The sequence below is a fragment of the Pristiophorus japonicus genome, chromosome 14 (genome assembly GCF_044704955.1).
Source record: "Pristiophorus japonicus isolate sPriJap1 chromosome 14, sPriJap1.hap1, whole genome shotgun sequence".
Lineage (NCBI taxonomy): Eukaryota > Metazoa > Chordata > Chondrichthyes > Pristiophoridae > Pristiophorus > Pristiophorus japonicus.
In genome coordinates this window covers 45,476,685-45,488,665 of record NC_091990.1, presented here as the reverse complement: position 1 = coordinate 45,488,665, position 11,981 = coordinate 45,476,685, and the positions used below count along the sequence as shown (strand labels likewise).

Sequence of the window (11,981 nt, the reverse complement as noted above, 5' to 3'; positions counted from 1 at the left end):
GGGCTTTGATGCCAACTGCAAATTTCTGCAATCCGTACATTAATTTCATTCCGAAATTCCACACGGTGCATCAGATGTCCAAACCTCCATTGCCTTTCACGGTTGAAAATTGTTCAGCCAAGTGTTTTTTTTGTAGCACGTTTATGCTTGACTTCTGAACATAATATAAACATTCAGCAAAATACAAACAGTCATGTTCTTTTCAGATTGTTCGTGTTTAATAATGTGTATATATCAGTGCTGGTTATTCAAAAAACCATTTCCCCCACAGTATATCTAATTGTGATGTGTTGCACAGAGTCGCCTGTAGGTGGCAAGTGTGTTACAGGATTCAGCCGACGCTGCCTGGGTGCTCTGCCATGCTCTCTCTCTCTCTCTTAACACAAACCTTTTTATTGAAAGTATTTTGAAATATAGTGCCACAGTACATTATCAGAAGCCCGTAGGTTTTTTTTTTTAATGTTGAGGAATGGATCATTAAACACGCATTTACACTATAATCATAGTGTTTGTAACCGAATTAAAGTTAAATCCGAAGGAGCAAACCCTCATTCAGGAGGGGGTGGAGGTGTCTTCTTCTTGGCTATAGAGTCAGATCGAGCCCCAATTCCTGATTTACATTACAAAACGTGGGCACTGATGCTGCATCAAGCAAACTCCTGCATAACGCAACCTTTGTGACCACACACACATATCAGCAGTTTTGTATATTCCATAGCTAATCGTGTATTTGCATAATGATTAACACTGCACTGTCCGGTAATGATACGCTTTGAAAGAGGGGTGACGATTGATGAACTTTTTTAAAAAACTTGAATTAGAGGGACGCATTATGGAAATAGATGGAAAGAATGTGGAAGTTCAGGGGTGATGGAGAAATAGGAATAGGGAAAATGGTGAGATTATATTGAGACGGTGGAATCCAAAAAAGCCGCAGATGGAAATAATGGAAGTAGTCATATATTTATCAGGAAAACAAATAACGCGAACTTAACGTGATTGAAGTAGGGGAGATGGTTGCGAGTTGTGTGTGAGGGGTGGGTGCAATCGGACAGAAATCCCTCTCACATAAGAATAAAGCGGTTCTCTGGTGTAGCATTTTGTTTGCCATTGGCTGCTGGCATCACACCACACTACAGACAACAGGACGATTGAAAAGGCTGCACAAGTTCAGAGAGGGATTCTCGGGAGTCTCGCTACCAACGAGCTGGAACATAAATTGCATCTGACTGTCAGCGCCGCTCACTGAGGGCGGATTGTGCGGATCGAAGGAGATCCGCCGCGCTAGCTTACCACAAACTGCTCCGCAGTTGAATAACACTCCCCACTTCGACATGCTTGCGGGAAGAAAACCACTGCATCTCACATATTAAAGGGACACCAGCCCGCCTGTCCGAGCTTCCTGTCGGATAGCCACCGGTAGCTTTGCCTTTTCAAATGCATTCTTGGCACCATCAAACTTTCTTGCTGTAAGTGGAATGGTTCACTGTGACCTGTCAGAGGGATTTGGGGTCAGTTGTTCGTATGTTATTGACGTGATTTAAATATCCACGCCACACAGGAATAATGATACTCATAATGTGAGCTTTCTCAAACATGCCATATTATTTTCCAGGAAAATTGTGGATTTAAATAAAACAAAAGCTACACTATTATACTTACATTTCTCTTCGTCCTCAAATGTTCTTTCAGTATTAAAAAGAACATTGAAATACTTATAGTATGGGTAAGGTTGAGCATCATTATAACAGTGACTTCACTCCAAAAGTACTGCATTATCTGTAAAGTGCTTTGAGATATCCGGTGGTCGTGAAAGGCACTATATAAATGCAAGTATTTTGTTTCTTTTCATCCTTAGATGAGTTTGAAGTAGGGTGGGAGGAGGCTTGTGTGGAGCATATGCCAGTTGGGCTGAATGGCCTGCTTCTGTGCTGCAATTCTAGGTAACCCCCATTCCAACTTATCCTGCTCTTTATGATGATAACTGACAGAAATTGTAGTGAGTCTGCGCAACAATGCTGATATACATCAACACAGAAATAGTTCTAAAACATTTAGGGAATGGGCGACATATCTTCCATTTCCCCCAAGCCTACCTTAATTAATGTTTGTGTGGAAGTGTTTGGGGAATATTCTAAGATTCTGAATTATTTTCAAAGAACATATTGGTCCACTCCAATAACTCTGGCTCAATGACTTTATTCCACGCACCCCCATATGGTCATGCATCCAGCTAACACTCACTGTCAACGTTAACACATGAATATCTTTCATTAAAGCAGGTACAAAAGGTAAACTGTTGCCTGTGAAACTGTACACCAGTGAAGAGTCAGTTTTTTGGAGAGAGGAGTGGAACAAAATTGATGGGGGGGGGGAATTAACAGGTTAATTTGACAGATTATTGGTGACAATCACGTCAGCCATTACATATAATACAAATAGATCCTACTTACTTCACAGAGGTCCTTTAAATAAAAATTGTAAACATTTCCACAGATTTAAAACCGGAGATTCTGAGTTTTAATTACTCCCCAAATAGGCTAAATCATTAAAGTGTAAAACATAATCCAACCCCAACTACCTTTAGGCATTTGTCATTTAAAATTATGCGTATGTAAATTTGACTTTATGCAATGGATGTGTTGAACCAATGGTTAACAACTTGATGCTGTGCACGTTGGGGTGCAGGGTATATACTCCATTTAAACATAAATATTGATTAAAATTGTTTCCATGCATATATTTCAGCCCCCCTTGTCCCTGTGTAATATGTAGACGATAATGGAAATAGTCAATTAACCTCCATCAAAAACACAGCCTACTTCCACCTCTATAACATTGCCCATCTCCAACCCTACCTCAACCCATCTGCTGCTGAAATTCCCATCCATGCCATTGTAACTTTCAGACTCGACTGTTCCAATGCTTTCCTGACTGGCCTCCCATTCTCTACACAAAACTCTGTTGCCCATATCCTTTCCTGCACTAAGTCCCGCTTATGCATCACTTCTATCCTCGCTGACCTACCCTGTCTCATGGTCTTTCATGCCTCCAATTTAAATTTTGCATTACATTCCTTTATGGCCTCACCCATCCCCATCTCTGTAATCTCCTCCATCCCTACAATTCCGTTCTACCCCAAAACTCTAACTCTGGCTTATTATGCATCCCTTGCTCCCTGTACACCACCATTAGTAGCTGTGCCTTTAATCACCCACAATCTAGAATTCTCGCCAAAGCCTACTGCCCCTCGAGCTCTTTTTTACCTCCTATAAGACCCTAATTAAAACCTATCTCTTTAACTAAGATTTTGCTCACCCCTTTGCATTAGCTCCTTCTTTGCCTCAATATCTCTTTTTGTCTGATTTCACCTCCTTGAAGCACCTTGGAACTATTTTCTACATTAAAGAACTACATAAATGCAAGTTGTAATTAACATCACTGTATTTAGAGGTACATTTTATATTAGGATTATTTATTGCATATTGATCAAAGTTAGGAATAACCCAACATTGGTTATTGAAGAATTGAACAATATTAATATACTAAACAAAACAGATTAGTTGTACAATATACATGAACAGAATACATGAGTGGATTATTTATTATTTTGCTTTAAAGGACATTGGTTAACTGTCATACGAGAAAATTGTAGGTGTGCAATAATTAGTTAGGTCAGCAACATATTGACACCACATATCACAGACATATCTTAATGAATATTTAAAAGTTGGTGAATTACAAAGACTCAACACTCTATAATTCAGTCACAATTATTTATGATCTTTTTTCATTAATGAAAATAGAGTGAGTATTATACCAAGGAAAAGTGGTGTAACAATGAAGAACCCATCAATAATAACACAGAATAAATTAGCTCCACAGTGGTTTTAAGAAAACAATCAGCTTCTGTTATAGGAGATACAAAATTATCTGCCCTCCCCCAAAAAATATATATGAATGTACGTTGCTGTATAATGCACAAAAAATTAAGGGAACAGATATCATGCAAACATATGAATGCAATGTATGGCATTGTGAAGTTTTCTTATCATCATTGTAATGGTGATTACTTCAAGCTATGTCAGGTTGGTTTCTTGGATTGACATCTGCTGTAACAAAATTCAACTTGCTAAGATTCTTCTTTATATTTGATTACATTCCTGATAATTTCCAGTTAATTCTTTGTCTCAGAACTGTTACAGGTGTTTGGCTGTTTCCTTGGTTCCTATAATTATTTCAGTAACTAAATACATATCTAATAGCAATGTAGCTTCAATCTCCTCATTCTAAGGAATTACAATTCAAAATAAAATGCAAGACTTTTATTGTTATAATTCTTGAATCTGACTAGATTGATGTCGCATATCTCATCCCATGGGAATCCATGAATGAATAATTGAGAAAATGGAGCATAAACACTGGCATAGACTGGTTGGGCCGAATGGCCTGTTTCTGTGCTGTATATACTCTGTAATCCTATGAGAAAGATAGTTGTAGAGATCCTGCAGTGGGGGTACCAGGGCTACATTCCTCTTCCACTCCCAAAGTATTGCACTGTAATGTATACATATCTATTCTTAAACTCTATTTTCACTACTTAATACAATATTTGAGTTGTCTCTTTGATTGAGGGAAATTGGAGAATTTGCTAGTGTTTAGGAATCAGAACAATATCATAACAAAAGATCAGTCCACAAAGTAAGAAGAAATATCAAAAGAATTTGCATCAATATCAGGCTTTTCATGACCTCAGAATGTCCCAAAGCACTTTACAGCCAAGGGCGGACTTTTGAAGTATTGTTACTCATGTAATTTAGGGAAACTTTCATCAAACACGCGAAAGATGAAAAACAAACAACTCGATGTGCACACTGATACACAATAAGATAGTCACCAAGAAATCCAATAGAGAATTCAGAATAAACTACTTTACCCAAGGTGAAAATATGGAACATGCTACCACAGGGAGTGGTTGAAATGAATAGTATCGATGCATTTAAGGGGAGGCTAGACAAGTCTATGAGGGAGAAGGGAATAGAGGGTTAGGCTGATAGATTTAGATGAGGAAAGACAGGAGGAGGCTCGAGTGGAGCATAAAGGCCAACATGGACTGCTTGGGCCGAATGGCCTGTTTCTGTGCCGTATATCCTAGGTAATTCTATGTAACGATGCCTTTAAATACATGCGGTACAGTTGATGAAGGTCCAAAATCCAGGCCATAATTTCCTAAAGTAATGTCGGTTGAGCAACAAACACAAGGCATGGGGAACTTTTACACAATGTATAAAATGCCATCTGCAGCCTTTACAGAAAATAGTTTGGAATGCCCTAAATTATTAAGCTGGGTATTTTAAATATGCGTGATTAATAAAATAAAACAATAATTTTAGTCCGAATATGTTGCAGGCAATGGGCACTATACCTCCCATTGATTAATGGAAATCCGTTCGCATGGTGCTGTACTTCACAAGTTTGATATACCGTGCAATATTGTTCTGTCCCAGAGCAATACTACTCCACTTCCCAGCCACTCATATTTTAATGAAAACGCTTGTCAAGGCCAGCACGTGTGATAACTATGTAATTCACTGAAGAGGATTTGACTAAAATAGGCTGGCAAAAAAAAAGAATGTGACACGAGATGGGGAAAACGCCCGCTGAAGGCGCAACAACCCTTCCCTGAGATGGTTTATTCCATGCGTGAAACAGCAAGAGCCGGAGGGAGCTCTTCGTACGCCAAGGTTTTTTCCTCATCACCCCCACCCCGTCCCTCTCCTCCTCAGCTCTTAACGTTTCAACACCAAGACGCTGAGCGAAAGAAGGGGAGGAATAATACTGAATAAAACCATCGCCACAAGTCCTTCCCCACTCGTCTCAAGATCTCAGCTCTCAGGATCCAGGATGCACGCTGTTTCTGTTAGGTTTAAGACAACACGGACGGGCTGGAGCTCCGACAGTCTTGGTGCATTCGGGATTACAGTTATGATGAAGGTGGAAGTCAATCTGAGCCGGATTCTGCTCTGCTGTCTGGGCTGGATTGCTGCAGCCGGCGGTAAGTTAGGATGCCGCTATTCGCCCCCTTTATATATATTTTTTCTGCTATTTTCTCTTTTAAAAATCGCAATCTATTAATAGAGGCTTGCATTTTTTTTAAATGTGGGGAGTATTTCGGGCTGGCGGTTGCTGTAGCAACGCTGCAATTTTTTCTCTGTGTCCAGAAAACTATTCTGGACTGCAGTCTGTAAATAAGGTTAATAAAGTGCGAATTCTGTTCACCCCGTGCACAGAGAGGGGAAATCATCAGATTTTTCAAGACGGGGTATTTCTATATTGCAATTCTAGTTCTTGAATGAATTGTCGGTTTGATCTGATGCACTCGGAATTACTTTCAGGTGATGTGTGCTAACTGACCGCCGCCCCCCCCCCCCCCCCCCCCGCAGCTACATTTCCAAATGGGCTGCTGTTGGATGGATGAACTTTATTTGCTTCACATTTTAAGGGGTGAAGTCTGGGTTTTGTGTTGAACTGGAGGGAGGGAAAGGGACTGTAGCCATTTGGTGAATGGAGACTCTGGAGCTGAAGGGTGCAGACTGGGCAGCTGGTGTGTGCCGACTGGCCAGCCAGCACTGCCTGCGAGCATTTCGCTCAATGCTTCCCTTCTGGATGTCTGCTTGGTGGAACTTTTTAATTTCCCGTCTCCGGACACCTTTGATCAGCCCATGACAATTCCTCCTGCGAGTTGCATTCAGTAACAAGGCAGGAGTGAGGTCGCACATTTTTTTTTCAACCTCATTTGCCCTACTTAGATCCATCTCTATGTAGTTTTCTATCCATCGGATCTGATGGCAGTTTTCACACTCTCCCAGATGGGGCAGCACGGTTACCCCGCGCCATTCCAACAGCAAGGAACAATTAATCCCCAGATAAATTGACTGCAAGTTGTGGATTGTATGCACATTCCTTATCTGACAGTTCGGAATCCCCTCAAAGTTAGGGATTGGCACAGAAAGCCATGTAATGCCTGGATTCATTCGCGCACAGGGTCGCAGGTAGGGTGTTTGCTATGCAATTACGTTGCATTGCGGGGAATAGTTAATTCCTTGTCTCTAGCTCCTCTGAGCTGCTCCCGACACTGCCACAGCAGTTATTTTCTGTTAAGATGCTGTCTCAGTTGGTGACTCTCTGCTCCCATAGGATTTTAATGTTTAGTTCTGATTTTAAGAGCGTTGAAGACTCCTTCACGCAATCAGACCAATGCACTCAGCCAGTGCTGCAATAGCCGGCTTGAACCTGGGGTGATTCAAGGTCTTGTGCTGGGATTTGAAGAGTTAATCGCACCCTTCACGCTGGCGCTGCTGCCTTTGCCCATGTAACCCGGCTCTCCGCTCATGATTTCAAACCTCGCCTTCTCCTGTACCCGCCAAGCTGTCTTGTCGGAAGGGAAAGGATTCCGATAAATGCCTTCCCCTGTATGCCGGAGACCTGTAACACTTGGTGTATTTACTGCAACTTCAAGGTGAAGAGCGACATCATGTTAAATCCCTGGGGTCCGCCTTGTTTTGGGGCGATGCTTTTTTTAAGTTGTGTTTTTTTTTGCCTGGTTTGTGAAAATGCTAATTACTTGGCTAATAATTTTTTTTAATGAAAATGCGCTGAGCAGGTGGGAATGGATTTGTAACGGCACAGTATGGTGCACTGTGAGCGTGAAGGGATCTATCCCGTAAGTGTCACCATCGTGCTTAAAATAATAACCGGAAGCTGTAGAAGGGAGAGTTCCCCGTCAGGAGATGTGACGACCTCTGCTCAACACAACACTTGGGATGCGCAATGTATTGCCGCCTAAAATTCTTGGTCCTATTTACCCAGTAACCAACTGTGAGTTACTGCCCAGGAGACTTGCAGTGGCGGTGTCAACATTGCACAATGACTGAAGATTAACACCAGCCACGCACAAGACACCGACAGATACTGTCCATGGCCAAGGTGCTTTCGTCAAACTGATTTTAAACTATCCAGCTTCACGATAAAGTATGTAGTACTTGAGATATCATGTAGTGGTTTGAGGTTCGGATTCTCGTCGTGAGTATTCAGTTGGCGAGTATGTACCAGTTGAGCTTCGACCCTGAGCGTTTTGCCCTATAATGGCACTCGGGTATCCATTTATAAACTGACCACTTCTTCCATCTGTTGGAAATGCTGTATTTATACGTGCTCTGATATTATAGTCTGCCGAAAGAACTTTGGACGGTGTTTTCCTCTGCCAATTATAGTGGAAAAGTCATTTTGATGATAAAGGGGTATATAATTGTGTCAACATTAGCAGGTGGAAGAAAATAGCCCTTCCCTTTGATCACACCAGCGAAAATGGAGTGCTGCACTGAAGTTGCATGCCTAAGATCTCCCTATTTACTCAACAGGTTCCAGTGGGAATGAATGAGGATCATTGTAGTCAAATGAAAACATGTGCTGGTCAATTAACCCGAGCAGACTGTAATGTTGCACTTTATCTTGCATAGGTAGGAAGTACAAGCAAAACATTTATCTTCATGAAAGACCTAAAATATGCATTGGCTGCCTTTGGGAGCTAATGGTAGGGAGATGAGAAGAGTAGAAAACTGCAGTTAAACCAGATGCAGGAAAAGTCACTGAATATTTAAAATGAATTTTTCACACTGTGACCCTTCACCTTTTCTTGCAATATCTTCCTCAAACACTATTGGATGAACTCTTGATACTTGGTCCACATATATTTTGAAAGAATATGAAATGTACATTTTTCTCTCTTTTTTTTTTGGATTGAGCCTTCTCAATTCAGCTTACTGGATTTTTTTTGTGCTAGTATCTTAGTTTAAGATTGAACACCATCCAGATGCTGGGAGGTTATAGCTCCATCTCTGGAGCCATGTGAACTCGGAGCGTTTTTACTTTCATCCTGATCTGTGCCGAGTTAGCTGATCTCAGTTGACCACCGTGTTGGGTATCCCGTTTCTTAATATGGCCCTCCTACTGGAAGTGCTGGGTGAACACCAGATCTGGCTCGGTTCTGCAGAGATAGAGAGCCAGTCTGAGATTCCACCACATTGCTGAGACTCCAGCATTATTGATGGTTACTTGGGTGATGTACCAGAGGGCACCAGGCACTGGGAAATTACACTGCAGTGAAAGATTCAATACCTTCAGAAGGAAAGGAAACAGAGCACTAACGATGGATGATCTAATAAAGAAATTACCAAGTGTGATACTCTACAATTTTTTTATATCACATTTGTTGAAATTCTGTTAACATAAAATTGAGGATTGTATAAAACTGAGCATGTTTTCCCCGATTGGCAATTTTTCTCCACCAATTTTCTCCTTTTCCACTTTCTCGAAAGCATTGCTGCCATTCTGGAATACAGTTTTCGAATGCCTTCCAGCACCTTGTGCATTTGATTAATATTCACCTTTAATACGAACCTTAAAATTGAGCTATTCAGACACAGTTAAGACCAGTACTGTCCTCACTGAATCTCCACACATGCACTTTCCGCAGGCATTCCTGAATAGTGATCTGGAGCAGTAGACCTGGTCATTTTATAGTTCCCTGCCGAGGGGTACTGAGGCCAGCTGCAGCTCCCAGAGTGTTATCCCATCTGAAACCATCTAAGTCACTGCAGACTGGAGATTAGTTACTTTGAACATTTATTTAGATATAACTCTGTGGAATATGTTGTAATTCCTTTTGACACTTTTTATTTGTGTGTGTGCCCTACATTTTTTGTATAACTGTAATATCAATATTAATGGTACTTGATAAAATACTGTAACATCATCATAATCTGCACATTGAACTTGGGGCTCAAGGATATTTAAGCCTACATGTCACATGTTAATTTATACAAAAATCGAGACGTGTGAGAGATGTGCATAATTTCTATAGTGGCTTTTAGCTACATGTGAATATTGACTTCTCCAGCACAATTTATGCTTTGATCCCTAATTGGCTCCTCTGTTTCGGTACACTACACAAGCTTAATTTGCTATGTGTATGTACAAGATTACATATCTGTATATACAAGAGATTATGAGATGTATATACAAGAGATCATGAGACAATGTGAGGCACCCAGATGTGAGTAAATTATTTATTTGCTTTTAAGTGAGATGATCTATCTATCTATTTATCTCAAAGGGACAACCTTAAGGTAAATGGTGTGCAATTATGTAACATCAGCAAAAATATATTCGCTTTTATCAGTGACAAAATAGCAAGTTAGCAAGAAAGCATGCTTTGGCAATGTGTTTGATTTATATTATCAAACATTATCTATTTTAAAAGAAGAGAGACCAGTCAAATTTGGGTGACATGATGGATTTCTATAAAACTTTTCTTTTTAAGTTAGTTAATTTGTAATTGCAGTCCTTCAGTTAAGAACCTATTGGTTTGTATTTCCATAAAACGTGAGAACAAGCTACATTCTTACCCAGAAGGCTTCAGTTAGGGATAAAATGAATACTTTGCTGGTGTGAACAACTTTAACTCGTGTTCCAGCCTGCAACAAACTGGAATCCAAGTCTCCTAGGTTTAGGATAAGATGTCTGTGTTCTGGAGTACAGATAAATGATGGATGACAGAGTGTAGTGCAACAAAATTTGCAGATGACACTAAGATTAGTGGGAAAGCGGGTTGTGTAGAGGACTCAGACTGCAAGGAGATTTGGATAGGTTAAGCGAATGGGCTAAGGTTTGGCAGATGGAATACAATGTCGGAAAGTGTGAGGTCATCCACCTTGGGGGAAAAAAAACAGTAAAAGGGAATATTATTTGAATGGGGAGAAATTACAACATGCTGTGGTGTAGAGGGACCTGGGGGTCCTTGTGCATGAAACTCTTTGAGTTTACCTTTAAAACATAGAACATTAAACCGTGCCACCCGACCTGGATGACACACCAGACATTTACAAGGCCTTTTTTTTTTACACTAAAATCACTTTTTTCCCCAGTGCCCCCTATAAAAGGGAAGGGGGACACTAAAAGCACCGGCAATTAAAACAAATTAAACTTTAAAACGTAAATCAAATTAAAATTGGTTGCCGGGCGTGCTCCATCTCCAAGGACACCCTGGACCGGATGCAAGAGCGGAAGAGAGGCAGGCAGTCAGGTTGAACGACCCCCTCGACCGCCCGCTGCCTGGACCGGCTGATGGCACCCTTGGCCATGCCCAAGAGCAGTCCTACGAGGAGGCCTTCGGACCTACCCGCTCCCCCTCCGCACAGGGTGCCCAAAGATCAGGAGAGTGGGACTGAAGTGCAGCCAGAATTTCAGGAGCAGCCCCTTCAAATAATGGAACAGGGGCTGCAACCTCGTGCACTCAATAAAAATATGGAACACGGACTCCTCCAGACCGCAGAAATTGCAGGCGGCCTGGGAGTCCGTGAACCGGCTTAAAAATTTGTTGCACTGCACTGCTCCATGCACCACCCTCCAGGCCAAGTCCCCGATGAATAGTGGGAGGACCCCTGCGTAGAGTGCCCTCCATCGGGGACCCCCGCCTCCTCCGGACGGCAAGATGGTACGCCATGGCGTGTCCGGACGGCCGGCGAGGATGGCAAAGTTGAGAGTGTGCAGGAGCAGCCCGTACAGGAAACCCCTCCGTGCGGAACTGAAAGGCACGGAGGGGATTTCCCCGAGTCGGCTCAAGTTGTGAGGCGCCGGCCCCCGAGGGAGGTTCCGGGGTTTGGCGCCGATGAGGAATCCCGTCTGGACGGGGGTCAGTTCGGACGGGATCTCCCCACGTGCTTGAGCCTCCTCGATGCACCTAACGGAGTCGGGGCCCAGAGTTCTTTTTAGCGACTCGATGGCATCGGCCGCGTGGCGGACGTTGGCAGAATTTAGGCGCCGCGCCAGCGTGTCTGGCGCCATCCAGCCCGCTCCTCTGCCATCGAGCAGGTCCCCGACCCTTGTCACCTCACCAGCCACAGCCCTCTCATCCGACCGCC

General features: G+C 42.2%; 1 protein-coding gene across 1 annotated transcript in view; it reads left to right on the top strand.

The window, feature by feature from the left end:
• Positions 1-5,734: 5,734 nt before the first annotated feature.
• Positions 5,735-11,981, top strand: part of LOC139279594 (CUB and sushi domain-containing protein 2-like) — a 914,549-nt gene continuing 908,302 nt past the window's right edge. The window contains exon 1 of the mRNA XM_070898714.1: positions 5,735-6,055. Within this exon, the coding sequence (XP_070754815.1) occupies positions 5,905-6,055 (151 nt within the window). The 5' untranslated portion in view covers positions 5,735-5,904. The remainder of the gene's footprint in view (positions 6,056-11,981) is intronic.